The 23,380-nt window shown below is 47.8% G+C and overlaps 1 protein-coding gene across 1 annotated transcript; it reads right to left on the reverse strand.

The window, feature by feature from the left end:
* Positions 1 to 627: 627 nt before the first annotated feature.
* LHX8 (LIM homeobox 8) lies at positions 628 to 22,347 on the reverse strand. Its single transcript, XM_036757625.1, has 8 exons — positions 22,261 to 22,347; positions 21,701 to 21,862; positions 17,592 to 17,713; positions 15,212 to 15,432; positions 13,487 to 13,590; positions 8,486 to 8,581; positions 1,670 to 1,853; positions 628 to 704 (listed from the first exon to the last, which is right to left on the reverse strand). Exons 1-8 carry the CDS (start codon positions 22,333 to 22,335, stop codon positions 628 to 630), a joined length of 1,041 nt encoding a protein of 346 aa, XP_036613520.1. The 5' UTR covers positions 22,336 to 22,347.
* Positions 22,348 to 23,380: the final 1,033 nt, after the last annotated feature.

Genomic DNA, 23,380 nt, shown 5'->3' on the forward strand with positions numbered 1-23,380 from the left:
AACTTTTAATAAACTCAGACTGGCTGGCTTGTCCAACTCCAGTGTTATTTACAGCCAGAAGGTAACAGCCACAGGACGCAGGCACGGCTTTGCCTGGCATGCTACAACAGAAGCTTTATTCATCTCATTCAAGGGGAAAGCCAATCGGCAAAATAAATTTCAGTTGCAAATTCACAGCTACAAACTTCAAAAGTATAAGTTGTATGTAACTCAAAAAAATTCAGGTAATATTCCATAACAATAACTTACAGATACAAACGGATGAGAAACTACAATTTCACAAAGAATTGTAAACATTTTGCACACTTATCAGTCCTCTCTTTTAGGCAAAGTGCTCTTTCGATGACGAATAAATTAACGGACACACAGCTAGAGAAAACTACTTCCAGACAATACAAAGGGGGTGGAGTCATCTTCTTGTAAACATTTTCTTTTTTAGAAAAAGGAAGAATTAACCAAAGTGTCTTGCAGGCCAACTCTACGTACATACCTGGGCAACAAAATGATCTTGAAGATGCTTTGGATGTTAAATAAGAAAATTAACGTTAATATTTTCAATGATATTTAATACACACTAAATGACTTCAGATTATACCCTTCAGAATTTCTATCCCTGAAATAAAGAAGTTAGGTATGACTTATTGGTAGCTGTGTCATCGAGTGCGGTAACAAAGCCTGGAGTCCAAGGGCTGTCGGTGAATGAGCTACAAAAACAGAAAGAAATGGACGGCTCAATTTGGATAGAGTTTAGCTCCTAAGACAAAAAATGGGCCCCTTCCCTCCCACCCTGCCCCCCATGCACTCTCATCATAGCTTAGGGCACCATTCACTTATTCAACCAACCCCGAGCATGGCCATGGCCTTCCTGGGCACAGACAGTAAACAGAGGATTGAGTCAAACTGGACTAAGGCTTTCACCCCAACTCTTCCTTCTGGGCCCAAAGCTGTCCCCACTTTAATGCCATCTCCAGCCGAGCCCTATTCATTGTACTTTATCCTGAAGCAGAAGACACAGGAAAGGGCTGGGAGCAGGGAGGGCAGAGGATGCCTTTTTTCCCTAGGGTTTGGAAGGTAGGAGCCCCAGATCTTACATACTCCTGAAGACAAACAGGAAAGGAGGTTTCCTCCCATTACTGAAGGCATTACAGAAAATTTATTAAATCCAAAAATATAAAGTGAACGCACTTAAGCCTCTGGCATGAAAACCACTTTCAACATCACACATTCACTTTCATAATACGACGTGTGTTTAAAAAGAAGCCAAGATATACTGGACCTGGAGGTGGGGTGTGACCTTTGGATTCCCCTCTCTCATGATTTTCATAACATTAAGTGAAAACTAACCAGAATAAATGTAAACTGTGTGAGCCTCATTTTTCACTAGGCCATTCCAACATCAATTTTTATTCCAATTAGCTAATAAGCCAGGGGGTGGTTAGATCTTACACCAGATCCATGGAGCAGGATTGCTCCTGAGCTCTGGTCCCATCACCAGGAAAGACCTTCAAACTCATCTCTGACTTCTATTCTTGGATATTCCCAAGCTCCTCTTGGTCAACAGGAGCTCTAGAACTGGGGTTTTGCTGTTTCCTTGCCACTAAGGGTCCTGGACAGGCCAGTATGTTTCTAGTCAATGCTCAGAACACCCAAGGTTAGAGTCGATACCTACCATCCATATAACTGTGCAGGGCTGTTAACATTGTCCCATCTTGGGGCACATATGCAGAATAAGCCATTTCTTCTAACATGGGGGGAGACAGCCGTGAAGGCTGAACTGCTGTCACTGGAGCTGTGGAAGAATGATTGGGGCTAACGTGCTTCTTGTGACGCGCTCTGCAATTTTGGAACCAAACCTAGGGGAGAAAAGACAATTCATCAAGGTCACAGGTCAACCCTAGGGCAGACCCAGACTCACCTAGTGTTAGCTCTTTCAGCACACATTCAACCGATCAACAAGCATTTATGCAGCACCTATTTTAGTACCACTTACTATAAGTACTGGGGATACAAAGCTGGGATAAAGCAGTCTCTGTCTTTGAGGAGCTTACACTCTAGGAAGGGGGTTCATTATGTTCAGAAAGGTAAACACAGAACAAGTGCACAGGAGTGGGCAGGGAGGAGTACACTAACCACTGGCTGAAATCAGGAATACTTCCCGTAAGAGGCGGCATAACCTAAGCCATGAAAGGAAGTAGAACTGCCAAGATGAAGGCCAGGAAAGACAATGTTCCAGGCCTGAGGGGCAGCCTTGATGGGCATGGAAGGTCAGTGATGTGTACGGCTCACAGCTGGGAGGTCAGTCCGGCTCAAGGGTAGAATGGGGGAAGAATTCAGAATCAGCCTGGGAAGAGACATGGAACCAGGCAGGAAAGCAAGGCAATGGGGAGCCCAGGAAGCTTCTACACTTTAGGGTTCTCATTGGCAGATTTTAAAGGGGAAAAGGCTGCATGTGGTAAACCCGCTTTCAGAAGCTATTGCAGTAACAAAATTTGGAGCTTAGCGTTGCTGAGGGTGTGAACAGGGTCGGGTGAGTAGAGAGAGGAGGCCAGACATCCGAGATGCAGAATCAACAGAGCTGGACAGCTGAGTGCACAGTGGCTGGAATAATGGCGGCAGCCTCAATAGAAAGGCAGTGGAGGAAAGAAGTCCTGAACAGGTTCTAGGGGTGCGGGACATCTAGCAAGTGCCCTGAGAGGAATATCACACCTGGAGATTTGGGGGGAGAGAAGGAATAGTTAGGAACATGTGCTTCTGCTGGAGATCGAATGGAATGGTAACTCCTCATGTGCACAGGTGAAAGTCCATTGGTGAATCCTGAGGGGCTAATGCCAGCAACCTTGGCCTTGGACTTCTTCTGCACATGCTTCTAGATGAATACATCGTCTACGATAGAGTGTGCCTGCCACAGGGGTTATTTTGGTTCAAATTCATAACCCTACCACCTACCACAGGGCCTGGTATACAGGAAGCTTTTAATAAATGACCATTCATCACTTGAAACAAAAACACTCATTTGTCAACAGAAAATAGAGCCTTGGAAACTTCTAAAATCTAACCACATAGACAAGATGGTCTTAAATCCTATTGCATGTACAGAGCTAGGGCATAAACCTGCCATTTAAAAAAATCGCTGGTTTCCACTCTAGCCAATATGGACAAAGATAAAAAGACCAGTAATGACATTTTGGGAACCCAGTGAATAGAGCGTTAAGCCCAATTCAGCTAACGACCTCTGAAGATGATGCTAAGGAGAAGGACTTTTGGTCTGGGCCAGATGGGTTTTCCTCTGCCGACATCAAAGTCACTGACTATAGGCCCAAGGCCACCAAGTCTAACACCAAGGATACCTAGTTTAATTCTAAGGACATGAAGCCTGCTTAGCCAACTACTAACCCCAATCCTTGTGAGTCTATCACTGCTAAGGCGGCAAACCCAGAGATGATGGTACTAAGGCTACTAAGTCCCAAGCCTTCAAAATAGATGCTCCAGGACTGAAAGAGCTGTTTAATCTCTAAAGTACCATTTCTTCTCTCAGCCAGGGTGCGATTACTCCCTATTTGATACAAATAAAAAAGGTGAGTCATTAAAAAGGAGGGTAAGGGAAATTCCCCCTGTACTATTCTACTCCCCTGTCAGTAAGGCTGAGATGGTCTGTTGGAGAAGATCAGGATGGGTATTCTGTCCTCCAGAAAACACTGCACAATCCACTTTACACATTACACATGGAACCCAAGAGCCTGGCTACTTCTGAAATTCCTATTCTAGGGGAAGACAACAAAAATCAGGCTCGCCATTTTTAAGGACAGAGTAAGACTGGCGGCTCTCTCTTGCTGGGATAAACCTTACAATCAAACAAAAACCCACCTGCCCCTTATTTATGGCAATGCTAGGAGAACTCTGTCAACTCTTGACATCTAAAACCTGCTACCCCGCAGAGCTCCCTTTTCAGGTTTCCTTGTAGGGATGAAATCCATTTCACACACGCATTCAGGAGAGCCTGGATTCCCTGAGAACCCGAGGAGAGGTAGCTTCCCCGAAAACTCAGCATTCAGAAGGGACAAGAAAATACCTTGGAAATTAGCATCACCTGAGTCTCCTGTCCCTGTCCCACGCCACCTCCTCAAAGATCCTATGGATTCCCATGATCTGGTGGGGGGGTGATACAATGCCAGAGTGCGGCCCAATCCCACCTCTGGCCGTGGGGCCAGAGGAGAATCACTGAACATCTGCTGAGCCTCACCTGAAAATTGGTGAAGGCTAATCCAGGAGCTCTCTCTGGACAAGGGCTGTGGCATGGCTCAGGGAGTGGGGGCAAAACAATATGCCACCTTTGAAGGGCTCCAGACATCCATCCACTGTTATCACCATCTAGTACGGTCAGAGTCTGGTCCCTTGTGTGTAGATGGAGGCAGCCTTACGTGGCAGGACTCCAGAAGAGGGCAGTCTGGCAGGCAAGCAGCCACTCACCCACCTTCTCAATTCTTTAGCTCTGACTCTTTGAAAATTACAGGATTCTTATTACTATTGGGGGCAGCGACAGCAACATTCATCTCCAAGTTTAACTTGAAAGTTGGCAAGTCAGGTATCCTTGGGCAGATCTTACCATCTCGGGGCCCTCAGTAACTCTGAGCTGCAGTGGCACAAGGACTTTCCTCAAGAGCAGGCTGTCTGGATGCCTCCTGCCCCTCCTCCCCAAGCCTAGAGAGGACCTGCCACATATCCTGATCTGAGTGGATCCTTATAACCCACTTTGTGACAGATGCTTGTGTGAAGAAATAGACTTCCAACAGTTAGCACATGCTCAGGGTAGAATTTCAACTCGAGTCTCCTAACCACGTCTCACGGGCTTTTTACCATGGACCACTGACTTTCTGATAAAGATTTCAAGGTCAGGAGTGACCCCCCCCCCCCCCGCCACCAGAAACAGAGAGACTGACTCAGCCTGGGCTCAACTACATTACTGGTCCCAGCCAGCTAAGGCACTCTCCAACCCTCACTGACAGTTGGCAAGAACCCTCCCACGGGAGCCAGGAGTCACTCTTTTCTGGCATCATGGGAATGCCAGAGGGCCTTCTAGCCTCTTCAATGCCTCTGCCCATAAACCTTCACAATATGGAGCTAAAATCACCTCTTCGCCCTCGGATGACTTCCTTCTCCTGGTCCTCGTCCTGCTCTCCAGAGCTCCACAAAGGGAATTCTAGGTCTCCAAATGTTGGCCTTCAAGTGTCTGTAGCCACCAATCCCACTTCACCTCAAGTCTTCTCTAGGCTAATACATGCTCCTTCCACATGACTGTTTCTGTTCCCAGCACAATACTAGTTTCACTTCTCTGAACACCCATTCTTCTGGCTTGACAGCCCTCTTCTAAATACATAGTGCTCAGACCTGAACCCATAGTGTAGACATGCAATGATCAAGGTAGGGTGGGATTGAGTTCCCTGGATCTGAAAAACAATCCTCTCAATAAACTAGTCTATGGATCTGGAGCCTCATTAATTTGCAGGCTCCCTCTTGTAGCACAGATCACAACCCAGCCATGGCCGCCTAGCTGGTGGGCCTCTTGCCCATGTCCTCTCATGAATCCTCCATGGGAGGTCTACCCAATGTCCTGGAAGAAGTTTCTCAAGGAATCAAGGAAGACCAAATTAAGATGACAAATTGGAGATGAGTTACTATTCTGCATCAGAAGGAGTTTCCAATAATGAGATCCTGGATCCAGACTTAAAAAAAAAAAAAAAGAGCGAGCTTCTTAAAACAAGAACAACACGTTGTTGCCTCATAGCAAGCTCACCTGAAATCCCTGAACTTGCTGTTCATATGAATGGTTCAGATCCCATCCTCCATGCTCCTGGTCTGAGGTATTCCTAGTCTGAACACTGACTTTTGCTCCTGGAATCTTGTTCCCTCTCCAAGGCACCTCAGCACAGTGGCTACCTCTCCTTTCCCTTGACCTTCCAAATCCAGATGGTGACCCCTACCTTCTCAAAACCCTGTGCTCCTCAGGCTTCCATAACAACATCCTCTTCTGGTTCTCTGCCTACCTCTTCAGTCATCCCTTCCCCAACCTTTGGTTGGTGGACATTCTAGCCAAAGTTCAATGACTCTTCACTCTAGTGATCTTCTCCATTCCCCCCCCACCCCCTCCAGTCACAGTTAGGTAGGGACAGGGATTGGAATGTCATTCCCTCTACCAATACAGGCTGGCCCCTGCTCAATAACCTAGTCTTCTTTGGCTTCAGTAACGAAAAATTAGTTGATTTGCTCAGGGTCACACAGTCATTTTGTGTCCGAGGCAGGGCTTGAACTCACATCTCCCAGGTGTCAAGGCCAGCTCTATCTTTCCTATGCCCCACAACTGCTCTCATGCCAAAAGAACCCCAAGATCCTTTGACCTCTCCCAAATTCTAATGCACAGCTCCAACTATCCAGCCCATACTTCCACTTGGATACGTTGTAAGAGATGGGGGGAGGTTCAAAATGGCATTTGTTATCTCCCAAAGTAGCTCCTCCTCTTCACCTTCATCTCATCAAAGGTACCCAATTCTAGGCTGTTGAGTTTCAAAGCTCTGCCATTTCTGCCTCCTCCCTCTTCCTCCAAACTCTCTTCCGATCTAGCTCATAGCTCTCTCAAACCCTTTTCTGATCTAGTTCATGGCTCTCTCAAACCCTCTTCCTAATGTCCATTTCTGGTTGATTGGTTGACTTTTCCACCTTCAGCAGCTATCTACTAAAAGAGGTCGTGGGGCATGGAGGCCCAACAGGAGTCGGCCCCAGCCTAGCAGGCTGGTCTTAATTCCCACTATTTTTTCTTTCGTTCCAACCAAACTGGACCCTTCTTTGCTTTTCTTCCTGCATTTTCACTGGGCTTTCTCACTTTTGTGACTTTACTCACTCTATTCCTTCGTGAAGGAAGGACCCTTACCACCTACTGACATGCTGCTTGCTTTTGAAGGGCCAACTCAAATGCTGCCTCAACCTCGAGCTCTTTCCAGAACCCCCTTCAACAAGTTACCCCTCCTTCAGCTGAAAGCCAGTCACACAATGCCTGCTGCCTCTTTTACCATCCATAGTTGTGTGAAGACTCTCCTACTAGACTGGGAGTGGGTGGAGAGGAGAGCAGGGATCTCGTCTTGTTATCCTCCAGCACAGGACCTGACACATTAGGGGCCTGTCATGTGTCCACTAACTGGAGGACCATCCTCAAAGTCCTGTCAATGGTTCCTTAGAGATCTCTTGCATTTCTGCCACACTCATTCAGGCCCTTAACACTTCACAGCTGAGTCACTTCAATGAACACCTGGCTGGCCTCTTTGCCACTACTCCAACTCAATCTGCCATCACCATTAGCATAATATACTCCTCAACTGCTTAGGTCGCTTCCCTTTCCAGAAACCCTCAGCCAGCCCCCCACCCTTCCCCCATTATAGAAGTACAAATCCAGCTGGTATTTGAGATCCTCCAAAACTCTGCTCCCTTCTTCCTGGAAGTCATTCTATCCAGTATCCTCTGGCAAGAGCCCTTGAGACTCAAACCCACCTCCAGGTCCTGTTCCCTCCAGCCCGTTGAATGCCTCTCACCCTCCAAGTTCTGATCATTTTCCCTGGTACTTGCCAAGAGCCTGATGAAGAGTCAATAACCAGGCTGAAAAATGAAGTTATAAGACGCAATCTGACTAGATGTAGAAAAAACACGGGAGAACGGATTACTTCTCTCTTGTATCAGTAACCAATTATTGAATTAGGACTAATGTTTTCCGCCTTCCGTTTCCTCATTTTCTGCAGGCTATTCAGCCAGCCGTTGAGGAGCAGGGCTGATAAGAGAAAATCTTGAGCAGACGCACCCTGCTGGGAAAGCCTAGGTCTGATCAAAGGTGAAGAGATTCTAGTCCAGTGAAATCCAGCCCACTATGTTTTAGCCAGGTAAGTCTGAGGGAAAGTAGAGTCTCCCTTATGTCTCGATTACCCTAGACAGGGTGGCATGGGTATAAGTAAGTCTCTCTGAGTGATCAGTCACATCCCCCAGGCCCTCCATAGAATAGGCCAATCTCTCATTATAATATTAATTCCCTCATTACTTGTTAACCAATCAGAGCTGATTTCCACCCTCAAGCACACCCCCTCTTCCAAGAGAACAGAAGTGTTGAGTGGGTTCCATGAGGGCTTTTTGGGGTGCGACTGACTTCTTTTACTAATTATCCACTAGCAATAATTAATAAAATGAGTAAGTCTCCAGAAAACATCTCTCTCAGAAATTTTCACTGTCCACAAATAGGAATGCTAAGATCTACGTGCACTCACTTCTCTGTGTACCTATTTTGTCTTAGCAGTAGAAAGTTCCTTAGTGGCAGAGTCTGTCGCTGTCTCTCTCTATCCCCACCACACCCAGGGCAGTGCAGATCAGAAACATTTGTTGCCTAAAAGACCAAATAAAGCCACAATGGGAGGACTCTTGCCCCCCGACCACCCCAGGCCTACCCAATAGTCACCTGGATGACTCTTCTGCTCAAGCCCGTTCTTTCTGCAAGTTTCTGAAGCGTCTGGGCATCTGGGTTGTTGTCCTGAGCAAACTGGGCTTGCATGACCTGGGGAGGCAGGAAAGGGAAGCCGTGAGCTTGGCAGGTTTGGTGAATCAGGATCTCTGCTCCACCCCCAGAGAACAAGGGAGGACAAGGGAGGACCTTCTTACTGGATGGAGAATGCCAACCACAGAAAGCATGAGTCTGTCTAATTAACAGAGCACTATTTAAAATGGGAAGAGACTTTAACAGTATCAAATCTGGTTTTTTCCCTATCTCAAATTTTAAAGTTTAAAATGGAATAAATTTGTCTCCCTAACAAAATGTGTATGTCTGTTTAAAGGGTTTACTTCTCAACATCGGCATCATGGCAGAAGAAAAACCCCCAGAGTGCTCAGCACACAGTAGGTGCTTCATAAACACACCCTGACTTGACCTTCTTGGAATCAGTTAAGAAGTGGGTTTGAATTCCACTTCTGAAACCTACTAGCTGTGTGACCAGAGGGCAAGCCACTTAGGCCTCGTGAGGGTCAGTGTCTCCCTCTGTAAACGGCCTGGCAATGGCCACCTCCCAGGGAAGCCTCCCAGTGCCGGTGCGTGAGTTAAGCAGCAAGGAGCCCAAGCTGAGAGTGCAGCAGGGGGAGGAAAGATGGCAGCTGGGGCTCCACACCAGGGGAAGGCCTGGCCTTTGTCCTCTGATGAGGCACAATTTGAGGCTCTTGGGAATCTTTGACAAATACCAGGGGGGTATAGCACATCCCTCCCTATCCAACTAATGTTTGGAAAGAGACACGAAGTCTCTGTAAAACTGTTAGTAACATTACACGCACAGCTACGTAACTACGGAGGGCATGGCCTCTCCCCCAAACCGCATTCCAGTCTGACTTGAGTCTGATCAATAAGGCCCCTCTCCCTTGTTGCTGTTCAGTCACGCCTGGCTTTTGGTGACTCCATTTGGCAGAGACACTGGAGTACTTGGCCATTTCCTTCTTCAGCTTATTTTACAGATGAGGAAACTGAGGCAAACAGGGTTAAGAGACTTAGCCAGGGTCACACAGCCAGGAAGTGTCCGAGTCCAGATCCGAACTCAGGAAGATGATTCTTCCCCACTCCAGGCCAGGTGTTCTATGTACCCCCCCATGCATTTTCATACACCTGTGACTGGTTTGGCTCATGGGTCAAACCCATCTAACGTCCATGGAACGTCACCTTGCAAATGGCCAATTCTCTGCTTCCAGTCTCTGGCTGGCCCAAGTGGGTCCTTGGCAGGTTAGCCATTACCCAATGCTAAGTGCCACACCACAGAGTGGCACAACCTATGCAAAGCCAGGATGCCTCACTAACTGCCTGGGGAGAGACGACAAGGTTCAGCTCAAAGGAAAACCAAGCTCTTTAAGAGGCTGCTTGGCCAACCTGACCGGGCCGCATGCATGGGGCCTGTTATCAAGAATGTAAGTCAGGGAGACTTTCCTACCAAGAAGAGGATCCTGATCAAGGCTGGAGGCAGGACCGAGGCCAAACATGCCTGTCCTGGAATTGGAAGAGAAGCTGGAGAAAAACGGGTGCCCAACCCTGCCTCCTTTCTGCCTGCAGCCCAAGAGCTTCAGGAAGGCCCGGGAAGCTGGGCTTTCTCAAATGAGAACTGTCCCAGGAGCTAAGGCCCAGAAAACAGGCCTGTCCAGCCCTGCTGCCCCACTCCCCAACCAGCACCGCCAATGCCAAGGGAAGAGGAGGCAGAAATCCCTCCTTACGCATCTCGAAGCTCTGGACTCCGACTGGATTAGTCAGCCAAGTGGGCATAATCACAACCATTATCCTCAGAACTGACAGTGAGACGGTGCTTTGGGATTTACAGAAGGTCTTACTGCATATTAACTCACCTGAGTTAAGTGCTAATCTGGCTTGGGAATGCCTGGCAATTTCTCCCCTAATTGGGGCCATTTCTCCACCCATTACAGTTGCTGTTCTTGCAAGGATCAAATGAAATCATGTGTTTTATAATGTTCAAGCACCATGAAAAGGCCAGTTCTTATTACACTTCAGCATGTGAAGAGATCTTCAGAATCCAACCCTATGCACATGGCAGTGGCTTCGTGTACATTTGCGTATACATGTGTATGTGTGAGACAGACAAGGAAAGGAGGAGGGAGATGGGAAGAGAGGGGAGAGATGGAGAGAGAGAGAAATAAAGAGAGAGAAAGGAGAGAAACAGAGATGGAGACAGAGAAACAGAGACGGAGAGGGAGGAAGGGAGAGAGGAAGGGGGAGAGGAAGGAAGGGAGGGGGAGAGAGAGAGAATAGCTATCACAGCTGGGACATGGCAGAGGGGCTCTGGAGCACCCAGGTCATCTGACTCAGATCCCCAGGCCCCTTTCTACCACATACACCAGAAAGCTTTGATTAGGAAAGCTATTCTCTCTCTCTCTCTGTGTGTCTCTGTCTTCTCCCCCTCCCCGCTGCCACCTCCCTCTGCCTGTGCTGAAACAGCAGGAATGTTCCAGTAGCTTCTCTTTACTTAGGCCTTTACAGCCGTCATCCCACAGGATGCTCTACGTAGCCTTGGGAGTTAGGCTCAGTATGAGGCACGAGAGCAGGCCTCTGGATCAGAGCTTCTCCAGGATACCTGTCCTCCCCGTCCTCACTTTCCCCATCTGTAAGGGGGAGCTGACTAGGCCTTCTCAGGTCCCTTACACCACCAGTGCTATGACCTTGCTGCCTCCCATTCCAGACAAGGAAACTGAGGCGCAGGCTGCACAAAGACAAGAAACCCTCGCACCCTGCACTTCCGGTAAAACAGCTCCCTGACATTAGAGAAAACAAGCCTGGGTACCTCACTTTCCTCTGCGCCCAGGGTCCCGCAAGAACATTCCTGCATTGGCCAAATGGTTTTTAAAGGCTTTTTCAAGGGTCAAGGGCTACCTTAAAATATCTGGTTTTCTTTCACTTGGGAAGTTTTACTCCGGATATTAAAATATCTGGAAAAAATCTGGGGAGACAAGTTTGGCTGGTTTTTTCAAAAAATTCAACTAATATTCAATTTAATGTCACAAATGATCATCTCCCTTGGTCAACCTCACTCTATGTGGACTTCCTTGAGGAGTCTAAAAATGGACTTTGTACAAGTTAAGCCAGCAGGCTAAGGGCAGTATGCTTTGGGGAACAGGGCACAGGTTTGAATCCTGACTTTGTCACCCATGGGACAAATCAATAGTCTTTAACGCCCATTTTCTGAATCTGTAAAATGAAGGCCATATCTCCATGGCTTCCAAGGGCCTTCCCAGCTTCAAGCCCTGCTTTTCTCTTCTTTTTAGCTCCCACCCTCATGAAAACCAGTCCTCTTTCCTGGGTCACTGCTACTTTCTGAATGAAGTGTCCAAGGTTTTACTCTCCCTGACAGCAACACCCCAGGACTGCCGGCTCATGAGCTTGGGAAGCCATGGGACTACCCCCATGTCCAAAGGTTCAAACTCTCCAGGTCCAGTGGACCTGACCCCTGGAAATGGCAGGGAAGGCAAGGAGTGACCATCCATTGGCCTTGCCCACTAAGGACCATGGGACCTCCCATCTGACCGGCAGCTGAACTATTCCGTGGGTTGTTCCTGCCCTTAGAATGGGAGCTCCTGGAGAGCTGGGGTGGTCTTTCTTTTCTATTTGCATCTCCAGTCCTTAGTCCATAGTAAACACTTCACAATCATAATGGCTAACGTTTACAGAGCGCCTACCATGAGTCAGGCACTGTGTTAAATGCTACACAATCATCTCATTTGTACCACAACCACCCTGGGAGGTAGGTGCTATTGTGAGCCCCATTTCAAAATGAGGAAACTGATCCCAGCAGAGGTGAAGTGATTCATTTGTACTGGGTCCTCTTGAATCCAGACCCTGTTCTGGGCTTGCCCAGCAACCCAACTGGTAAACGTTTCATTCATTCCTTCTCATGCAGACCCCAATCCTGGTACTGTGAATTGTTTTTATACCTAATGGCAGTTGGTCTTTCACTGAAAGTGACTTTTTAAAAGCTTAATTGTACATCTGTATCTATGCTGAGTCACCCTGCCTGAGAGTAACCCTACATGCTGGCACCGGGGACAGTCTTGTGCGAAAACAGCATTAAACATTTGTTCAATAATTTGCCACGATCCTCCCAACCATCCTGAAGCGAGATGCCCAAAGTCTGAAAGGCAGAAATTCATATATTAAGTCGTAGGTAAGAGCCTGAAGGACACATGAGCCACACCAGAGGATGTGGCTGTCCTTGGAAACAAGTTGATGTATAGCTTCTCCTAATATCTGGGGGACTCAAGCCTACGGCAATCACAGTTACACTGACGTACACCAGACTGAAAGAAAATAAGCCTTCCCCCTTCAGGAGGCATCATCAACCCTCAGTCCCTCTAAAAATAAGAAAAAGGTCCATCTGATTGGCACCAACCTCTAGGTTCCTGTTTATGTCCATGTGACTGCAATTATTTCCAACCCTGAAAACATACCATCTTGGCCCTCCTTAAGAGGGCTGACTGTGGTGTGCTCTAGTGAAATATAAAACGTTAACATGTTAAGGTCCCCAAAAGCTGCTTGCGATACATCTTGATGTTCCATGATTTCTCAAAAATATTTTGTTTTCTTTAGAAATGATGTGCAGTGATGTAAATTTCTAGAAACCAATTTCATTGGGCAGACGCAACAGAAACATCCTGCTTCCGTTTTGCAGAACACCACCAAACTGCCTCTGGGGGGAAAATTGGAGCAGCTGCTGGTTCTGTTTCAAGAACATGCCTGCTCTTCTGGGGCCACCATGAACTGCTTGGGGGCCATCAGAGAACTTTTACAGCTCTACCTAGCTGGTTTCCTAAAAGGATATAAAAGCCAGGCTTTGGTAGGGCTGTAAGAACCATGTGTTAATGGGGCCGTGAAGCACAAGAGGGAGGGTTGTCACTGACATTTCCAAATCCCCCCACCAGCAGCCTCTACCTGGAGCTGATCGGCTGTGAAGCTGGTCCGAGCTCTCTTGGCCGGTTTGGGGTGATTGACATCTTGTTCAGTGAGCAGTGCGCCTTCCACGCTAATTCCATTCCCTGAAGTTCAAAAGAAAAATAAAGCAATTGTGTTGATCATTCAGATGAACACAGCCAGGCTGCCAGAATCCATTCTGCCCATTTTTTATTTCTTCAATATACCACTGGTCATGGAACAATCATGTATTAAACACTTCCAAGGAGCCAGGTCCCATGCTAAGTGCCAAGGGTACAAAGAAAGGCCAGAACGTCAGAGCTCACATGGCATGGGACCAACAAAATCCCCTGCCCTGGAGAAAAGATCTGGAGCTGACATTTAAAGCCACAACACAACGCAAACAGGATGGGCCAAAAAGAGCATTTGTGCGCTAGCCCTAAGAAAAAGTATACACATCCCTATGGGCTGAAATAGGGCCATTGCTAAGCAAAGGACTCTAGAAATGCATCAGGTAGAGACGAGATGCCCCTACTCTCCTTTAGTAACAAAGAAGCGCACATTTTAGCTTCCCGTGTAACTGAGAAAGATGCCTGTGTACCCTCTCTCTCTCTCTCTCTCTCACACACACACCCCACACACAGACACACAATTTTCAAGCAAAATATCTATATTAAAAAGGTCATTGTGACAATGCCTTTGGAACATCACAATAATATTTCTATTTCAATTAAAGGAAAGGTCCTTTGGCCAGCCATCCAGTCTCAAAGTGTTAACCTCTCTAGAGTACCCCGATCAGAGCTTCTATCTGTACGTTCTGGTTTTAAATCATTAGAACTAGGCATTTTGAGAAATATTTTGCTTCAAGTTTAAAACTTCCAAAGTATCACATTCCAACACAGCCACAGTAAACATATTAATACATATACATATATATGTATATATATATATACATATATATATACACACACGCACACACACACACACACACACACGTGGCTTTCTCAGACTAGGTCGAAGAATGGGGCAGTTCTGGTAGATGGTTTCTCTTTCTTCACTAGCCCTAAATTCCTCAGGATCTTTGCCCTTTATTTTTTTTTTTAAAGATTCTGTTTGTCATTTAGGACGTGGAATCATTTTCCCTCCCAGAACTATCAGAGATCAATGTCCTTGCCTTCCTTTCCACTCAAGGCCAAATTAGTTCTGTCTTTGTAAAATATTGTATTTATTAATGTGATTTTCCCCCACCATCCACTATTAATTTAGAAACAACTTCCTTGTACATAAAATTTGTAAATTTTTGACAGTATAAGCTATCTTAGGAAGTTTTTAATGAATGAGATTGAATCTGTAAAATGATAAATATGTCTTCCAGAAATAGTAATTATCACCAGCTATCCAGAAATAGCTCACCTATCCATCAGAGAAAAGCGGCATGCTTATTTCTGAAATAATAAAATTTAGTTTGATAGTTTAAAATATATGTGTATACATACATATATGGAGAGAGATCTAAATCTTAAAAATAGGGTACAATTATTATAAATATTAGAAAATTATTTTATACACAGAGCATTACTCGGGCTGTAATATAACAAATAAAATTATTTTAGCCCAACAGTCATGAAGTTAAAACAGTAACTAACTTCAGCACAAACATTTTGTCCACCACGCTATTCCTCCTCTTGCCCCCACCACCCAGGCCACCTCCCCCCCACAACATCCTGAGACAGAGGAAGAATTTACCATTTTCTACTTCTCTCTTTAAATTGTCCATCATACAGTCGTAATGGACTCTACAGAGGACTTTCTCTTCAACCAAAGCAAACTCCTCTCCGGTAGAGAGTTGTCTTTTGCAGGAAAAACAAGCAAAGCAGGCCAAGTGATAGACATTCCCCTTGGCCCTCCGGACCCAGTCAGTAGAGTGGATGTGCCTCCCACAGCGAGAGCAGCGGGTTCCGTATCTTCTACGGTAAAGAAGAAGGTTGGGGGGGGAGCAGAAAAGAGAGACAGAAATTTCATCTTGAGTCAAACCGAGCAATGCCAGAATGCGCCAAGGAGACATATTTGTGTCCCTTCCCCTTAACTTACTCCTGGCCAACATTCAACATCTTAATGGACCTTTCTTCTAATTTTCCTCCCACAAGGACTCAGTATGTTCTGAAAACATAATAATTCCTCACATCTCCAAAAGGGCCACCTCTCAATAGTGGGTTTTAATTCAAACAGAGTCCCTGAGAGCAAAGACTGCTCATGATTGCATAATAGTAGTTTAGGAGTTTTGTGTTTTCTTGGTTTCTTTTTAATTACTTGCTACATTGGGAGGGCTTTAAATCTAAGGAATTGGGTAAAAATAAACAAACACAACATAAGCTCCTGAAGCATGAAAGCCGTCACTGGCGACACGCTCAGGACGCCCAGGATTTGAACCAAAGGGCGGCCCAGGCGAACACGCTGAGTCCCCAGCCTCACGATTGATGAGCCTGCTTTTATAGCTGATCAATTCCAAATACTCCAAAGCATTCCATTACCAGAATTGATTGGAAAAATATGTTTATGTATAATACATATTGTAGACAGAGTAAAATAAATTGGCAGATTGGGACAGAAAATGGAGACTACTCGGTGACCAAATGAGGTAGGATGGACACCCCACTGCTCAGTCCCCCCAAACCAAAACCAGCACTCCACCAGGCCCTTAGTGCCAAAATACATGGCTGTCATCCATAAGGGGGAAAATTGCCATTTGGTGCTTTCAGGGAAGAGACTGGACCTTATTAAGGTCCAAGATGCTCCCCCCTGAACAGACCCTCCCCACCCTGGCCGCACACACAAGTGTCCAACAACCCTTCCTTTCCTTTCAGATTCAGTGCCTGGAGAGCATTTGTCAAACAGAGCAGCAATTCCAGGGGTAGAAAGCAGAAAACCAAAGGCACTAGCAAATTTTCTGTCCAATTTAGCTCCAGTCCAATCAAACCTATTTCTGAAGGGCCAATGATGTCTGTCCAAGGTGCCAAACTGGGCTCTGAAATGTGGCTAAGAGTGGCAGCCCAGGTGCTGACCGCTTCAACGGACTTGGAGGGTTTTGGCTAATGCTGCCCCCAAAGCAATTTAGGACGTAAGTAAAATGGTGAGAACGTCAACTGCCCCAAAGTCCCAGTCCGAAATGCTGCTACAGCTAGCCTCTAAAATCCCGGGGTACTTTCATTCACTAGAAGAGGCCTGCAGTCCTCCAGAGAGAACGAAGGAAGCCAACCTCAGCCTTCGAGCCTATCTGGGATCCTAATAGAGAGAATAAGGCTGCCCCCTTTTTCTAACTAGGCATTTCGATTTTTCCTCATCACCAGACTATGAATTTTTATGAAGTTACCCACACTTTACTCAACTGCAAAGCCCAAACTCCCAATTGTACCTGAATGGTCTCTTTCTCTCACATATGACATGCCTCTGTAAAAGCTAAATGGAGATAGAAAAAAAAATCTATTTTTTTCTTGACAATTTTGGAAAATTGTGCTTACCATCTGTAAAAAATGACTTCCTGTTTTGGTCCACTGCTGCCCTGTATCGTCTGGTTCTTTTAAAAGCATACATAAAGAATTTGGGAATCGTTTCAATGAAATTCCATATAGGAAAGATGATGTTAAGAAAAAAGTCGAAGTAGGCCCCGGAAGGCCAGATTATTGTAGGTCAAATAACATGTCCTGGGTAGAATGTGGTAGTACCAGTACCTGGGGGGTAACTTGCTGCCTTCTGCGTGGTGGGCACTGATCTAGTCTGCCAATGACTACCTTCCTGAGGATCTTAATGGGAAGGCCTTGGGACACTCTGGTTGCATCTTAGTAGAGCTGGACGTGGCTTTGAATGATCTTGTGAGGCTACTGGGCAAAGCCAGCTTTTCTACCACCTGAACTTCCACTCTTAAAAGGGAAGAGCCATGTGAGGATTTTTTTCTTTACAGTGGAAGTAGCTGATGGACATATTCCCAAAAGACTGATCTTTAAAAAAAAAGACTTGGGCACCATGGCTACCCCAACGAAAGCTATTAAGTCATGCTCATTCCCAAGTGAATTTTGCTAGAACAAACCTCAAAAGTGAAAGTTTCTGAGTCGATGCCTTTCTAACCTACCTGAAATAATCGAGTTTGCAGAAAATGTCTTTATCTTTAATGTAACAGCTGGTGTGCCTTCCTAAGGAGGTCCGGCAGACACTACACGAGAGACACCGAACATGCCAACACAGGTCATTCACCTGGAAAGATAACAAGTGGGAAAAGAAAGCAAGCTCTTCTAACAATCCAGAACCCAGCACGGCCCACCATACAGTCAGAGGCTCCAAAGCCTGCTCCAGGCACACAGGAACATCAGAGGAACATACATCTTCTATTTTAAACCTTGTTGTTGTTGAGCGGGGAGTGGGGCATAGGCAGGAAAGACTCGTGATCTGATTAGCCCATAGAACTCCTGGCATGCAAACTCCTTGCACTGATCCACATCATCAACTCCTTCCTGCCTTGGTTTTATAGGGTTCTACCTCAGTACTTAAAGGCTATTGTTCTGTCCACAGGTCACACCTGTGTGTCCCAGGCAAGGCTGAGCCCCCAGCTTTATGACATGGAGCCACTGTGAGACACTTTGGTATTTGGCCTCTAACCTGAAGGGCTTCAACTAACATTTTTATAAATATGCATCTGGTTCCCTATAATCCCACCAAATCTTCCATAAATTATAACTTACATGTTTCTTCTAAAATCATCACAAAAGATTCTGCTGCCTTTTTTTTTTATTCAGACTTTGGATCAGACTTTTAACTTGTAAGAACACAAACCAAGCGCCTGCAGAAGGAGTGGGTGGTTTTCTTCCCCCTGAGAGGTGTGACCTGAACTCGGCGCCCCCCCCCCCCCCCCCCCCCCCCCGCCCCAACTCTGTCCAAACCTCCCAAGTCAAACTGATCTAACCTGAGTTTGCAATCTTGGCCCAACCACACAGCAATGGCACCTATTTCCAAAGGAAAACAGGAGCTTCATTTTTCTGCTGAACATCATTTGCCAGGCTAACTTTTGACCAGGCTGAGGAGCCGGATACTGGGGTTGTGTTTCAGGCATTCCTCTGCTCCGGCAGTCAGTCCTTGTGCTGAGGGAATGGTTTAGTTACTTGGTGGTGAATGTTCTGATCACCAGCAGAGGGGAGGAGATAGCAGACCCTGAAGGCTTACTTTCAGAAAGACCATCTGAATTCTTCAGTTTATAGGAAGAAAGCTTAAGGCCTATTCTTCCTGGCTTCTTTCACTTACTAACCTAAAAAAGCCATAGTCTATCTCTGGCCAGACACAACTCTGACACAGATTATTCAAAATGTCACCTAAGTAATTGTGCCAGAAAAATAAGTGAGGGGTGGCACCACAAATCTACTACTGAAATCAGTAACAAAGATGTGTTTGTATGGCTGACTTGCCTGAAAAGTCCAATCTCCCTCCAGCAAGGTGCTGGTTTCTGAGTAGGTCCCAGGTGATATGAGTCCTAGTGTTGGTGCCAAACAGTTATGTCGCTGATGGTGGACACACCAATGAGACTGGCTTCTCAAACCAACCGAGGTATGTCCTCTATTCAACTATGTTTCTGGCCCTGTAACCCACCTCCAATGGCAACACTCTCCAAGCAGCTGACCTTCAAACAGTAAAGACACTTTTGGGGGGGTTGGCAAGTGTGGTACAAGCAGTATATCTCATTTGAGCCTGCAGAGAAGGAGGTCCCATAGAAACCAAAGGTTTTGACCAAAATGAAATGAATGGCAAGAGACCGAAGTTCCCCCTTTGGCTTCCTGTCATGATTATACACAAACCCAGAGCCCTTCCAAACCAACCAAAGAGCCTCCTTTATGGGATAACAGAGCAAACAAACTGGACAAAGTTCTGATCTCTAAGGAAATAGGCATTTCCTTGGAACCGTTGGGGGTCATTATAAAATGGTAGGTTGGAAACTCTGCATCATCCACAGAACCCCAAATATGAGGGCTGGGGTATCAGCTGAGAAAGAAGGAGCCAAGACAGACCTTTTTCTTTATTGTTCCATCAGGGATTTCTTACCACCAATAAATGAAGCTTCAGCACCCGAGGAAAGGCCCTTTGCCTTGCAGTAAAGCTGGATCCATGTCTAATCTATCACTGCTATCTTCCTTCAAAGAGAGATTCAGGATTTTCCTTTAGAGATTTACAATTGTTTTTTAAGAGAAAGCCTCTGTCCACTTTTAAAAACTCACCCAAACTGAACTAAACCGATGTTTGAGACATTGTATGTCTAACCATATTGGCACACCCCAGCTTGCTAAATCCCCCAGAGGGATGTACTGCAACATGAATTAAACAAGCCATTCGATACAGTCCCTCTGGCTAGCATGTGAAAGCCAGAACTTGTGCCCCAATTTGGATCTGAACCGAAGTCTGACAAAAACCAGGCCCACTAGACAGTACCAAGAAGTCACCATCAGTCATGAGCTCCGTTTTCCTGCCAAACACAACGACCTGATGTTCTCAGTGGCTGACAGTGAACTACCCAGTAGCAGCCAGCACAGCCTGGCATCTTCCAGTCAAATTTTATAAGCAAGCAGTCAAACCTGGGTTTTAGGCCATGTGCATTTTCCAAAAGATCACAAACTCTCAGATTCCTAACCATGCTTTTAGATTCCAAACATGCCCCAAAGTGGTGGCATATAACTGAGGCCTGGAGGATCCAACACCAGCGTTCCTAGACTCGACATTTCTCTTAAGATGCTTTATGTATCAGAAGAGCAAAAGTCAGAGCCTCTGAATGCACCAGCTCTTTCAGCAACTTATTCTCAAATACAGCCTCCACATGCCTCACGGCCAGCAGCTCTACAAAAGTCCAAACCACTAAGAGGGTGATCACCGAAGTGCTTGGCTACAGACAAAAAGGAAGGTCTCATCTAGTCTACTATGGAATAATTAGTCTAGTCTATTTCTCTCAGAAATAATATTACCAATTTGGAAAAATAAAAATTTGGTATCTAAGATTTTTAAAAGATATATTAAGAGATCACCTTTAAAAACCTACTATTGGGATTAGCTTTTCAATTTCTTAATTGCATTTTTGAAAAGCTAAAATAAAGCTAGGAAAAGATAAAAGCAGATTTCACTAAAACCTGGAGAAGCCGCCAGGGAATCGAATTCCCATCCTGTAAATGAAGAAACGGTGATAGTTTAAGGCGGAAACTTGACCGTATTTTCAAAGTTACATCTGCCAGTGGACTCCAGGAAGGAAGCCTCAGAACTAGAAAGCGGCCGTTCTTGGAGAAACCAGTTCACTGCTGGGGAACTCACTAAATGTGCAAAATCAAATTCGGATGAGGACCCCCCCCAACTGTTCCCAGGGACCTTCAAGCCTTTCAGTACTAATACAAAAAGAGGGTGGAGGAGGGAAAGCTAGCAGGATTCATAACACATTAAGGCCCACCGCCAAACCTCTAAACCAAACCCATGCAAATAAGCAAGCAGCACCGGAGCAGAGGCCAGAACCCTGGGAAGGGGAACTGGGAAGCCCAGACAAGCCGGAATAAACTAATGAAGAGCTGAGGAGGATTTTAGTGCTAAGTGTGTGCGTGTGTGTGTGTGGGGGGGGATCCTATCTTTGTGGGTCTCCTAGGTGGCCGAGATGAAACGAGATGAGAGCAATGAGCCAAGTTCTCGGCCCAGCGCCTTCTCCACAGCCGGCAAGGGGCAGAACCCGATCGGGGGAACCCTCACCTTCAGGAAAGGGGCTGATTGCTCCGGACGCAGTAGCACCTTCGGGTGAGGCTAGCTAGATGGAGAACTTGGGGATGAGGAAACAAGGAGGGGAGCAGAGGCGAGGGCCACCCAATCCCGTCTCCCCCCGGAGCCTGCCCCGGCCGTTGGCCCAGGGTGGGTTGCTGGGGCTGGGCGGCATTTGGGGGGCGCTGGCTCCCGCGCGGGGCACACAAGGAACGAAAACCGCGAGCAGCCCCTTCTTCCCTCGGGGAGCTCGTGCACGCAGAAAGCTGGGGCTCCGGCCGGGAGGCCGGATGGGGGAGCCCCCCGCAAGCCTTCCCCGCACTGCCCCGTGTTCCCCACTATGCCGAGCCCACCGCAAAGGGATAGAATTTGGTCCCGGCACCAGACCGCGTGGCTCCCCACGTCTGTTCCTTGGCCCGGGGCCCGCGGGACAGCCACGACGGGCGGCTGGGATTGGCGTCCCGAAGCCCTTACCTTGAGCAGGTACTTGTCCACGATCTCCAGGCCGCAGCTGCTGCACACGCATTTGGCCGGGGGGCAGCCGGGGGCGGAGGCCATGGACCTCGGTGACGAGGACGGCGACAGCGGGGCCGAGGAGGAGCACGAGTCCTCGTCTGCCGCGCCCTCGGGGCTCACCTGGCGGAGGAAGCAGAGCGCCGGGGGCGCGCTCACTCGCGGAGGACCCTTGGGGCTCCGCGGCTCCCCAACCTCGCCGCCCCCGACGGCTCCGAGGCCCACGGGGCTTCTGGAGCAGCAGGCTCTGCCCTGCCCGTGACCCCCGGGCGCTAGTCCGGCCGCATCCGCCCCCGCCCTCCAGCCCGGGCCGCTCTTCCCCTCCCCCTTGCCCCCTGCCCCCCCCGCCCCCATCTCTCTCTCTCTGTCACACACACGTCTCATTAACTCTACCCCAGCTGAGCACTAACTCGGAGGAATGGGACGGGCCAGCGCCTTCCCAGCCCGGGCCGCCCCGGGGACCAAGCGGGGCCGTGCACGGCTCCCCCTTTCCCGCGGTAAACACTGGGGCTCACACTTACCAGGCCCCCGTCCCCGGTGCCTTTCCGTGTCCTCCCCGCCGCCAGGGCTGCAGTCCGCCCGCACTCCTCAGACATGAGCCTGGGGAACTAGGGAGAGAGAGAAGGAAAGAAATGGGAGAAAGGGAAGAGAAGAGGGAGAAAAAGAGAGAGAAGGGGAGGGAGGGAGGGAGCGAGGAAGGGAGGGAGAGAGAGAGAGAGAGAGAGGAGAAGATGAGAGAGGGAGAGGATGAGAGATGGATGGATGGATGATGGCTCTGGGTCTGGAGGCCCGTCCAGGACCCCCTCCCGTCCCCCTGCCGAGCTGCCCCCCCCCCCGAGGGCTGGGAGCCTGAACCGGGCCCGCCCGCCTGCTGTAGCTGGGCTCCGAAGAGCCCCCTGCCCCCCCGCTGGGGGTAACAAGTTAATCACCAGCCACGGACAAAGCGGTTTTTTTTTTTTTTTTTTGCAGGCGTCAATCACGGCGGAGCTGGGATCCCTGGGCTCCAGGAGGGGTGTAGGGGGGTTGGGAGAAGGAGGGGGAGATGGGAGAGAAGAAAAGGATCCAGGAGGGAGCTGGGGGGTGGGGGGCGCTTCGAAACTTGATTTCTTTAATAGCGGCAATTAAAAGAGCAAGACATACATATGTTTTGTAAGGGGGCCCTTTCTGAATTGGCTAACCCCAAAGGTGAAGAGGTTTAATAGGACACTTGAACGCTAATTGCGGCGGGATTGCCGCAGCCTGGGGTTTGTTCCGACGGCAATTTGAATGAAAAAGCTTCAGATGGAGCGGGAGCCCGCAGCCGGCCGCTCCGCACACCGGCCGCAATTAGACCCGTGGCCGCAGCGACGGGGGAGGAGCCAGGGGCCTGCGGGGGCGTCGGAGGGTGTATTTCCCCGAGCTGCTTCTTTTAGGTAGAAATCGCCACTTAATAGCTCAATTAGAAAGAGTCAACATTAGCGCGGCCCAAGGACTGTTGGTAAGCCACGCCAAATGCTAGGCCAGTGATTCAAGGTAGCATCTGACTACAGCGAATTTGGGCCGTTAAAAACCACCAACAAACCCTCCCCTCGAGTTTGCTTTCTTTCTCTTTCGCTCTCCCTCTTTCCGACGTGGGCACAGACTACCCTCGCGTTCTCGCGG

Source organism: Trichosurus vulpecula, chromosome 4, assembly GCF_011100635.1.
Source record: "Trichosurus vulpecula isolate mTriVul1 chromosome 4, mTriVul1.pri, whole genome shotgun sequence".
Taxonomy (NCBI): domain Eukaryota; kingdom Metazoa; phylum Chordata; class Mammalia; order Diprotodontia; family Phalangeridae; genus Trichosurus; species Trichosurus vulpecula.

Bases quoted from the DNA above. Each gene is read 5' to 3' on its own strand.
- LHX8 (XM_036757625.1), bottom strand. From the start codon at position 22,335: ATGTCTGAGGAGTGCGGGCGGACTGCAGCCCTGGCGGCGGGGAGGACA. The intron at 17,714-21,700 runs GTAAGGGCTTCG...TTATCTTTCCAG, and splicing joins TGGACAAGTACCTGCTCAAG to GTGAATGACCTGTGTTGGCA. The intron at 705-1,669 runs GTAGGTATCGAC...CTGTTTTTGTAG, and splicing joins CCTGCACAGTTATATGGATG to CTCATTCACCGACAGCCCTT.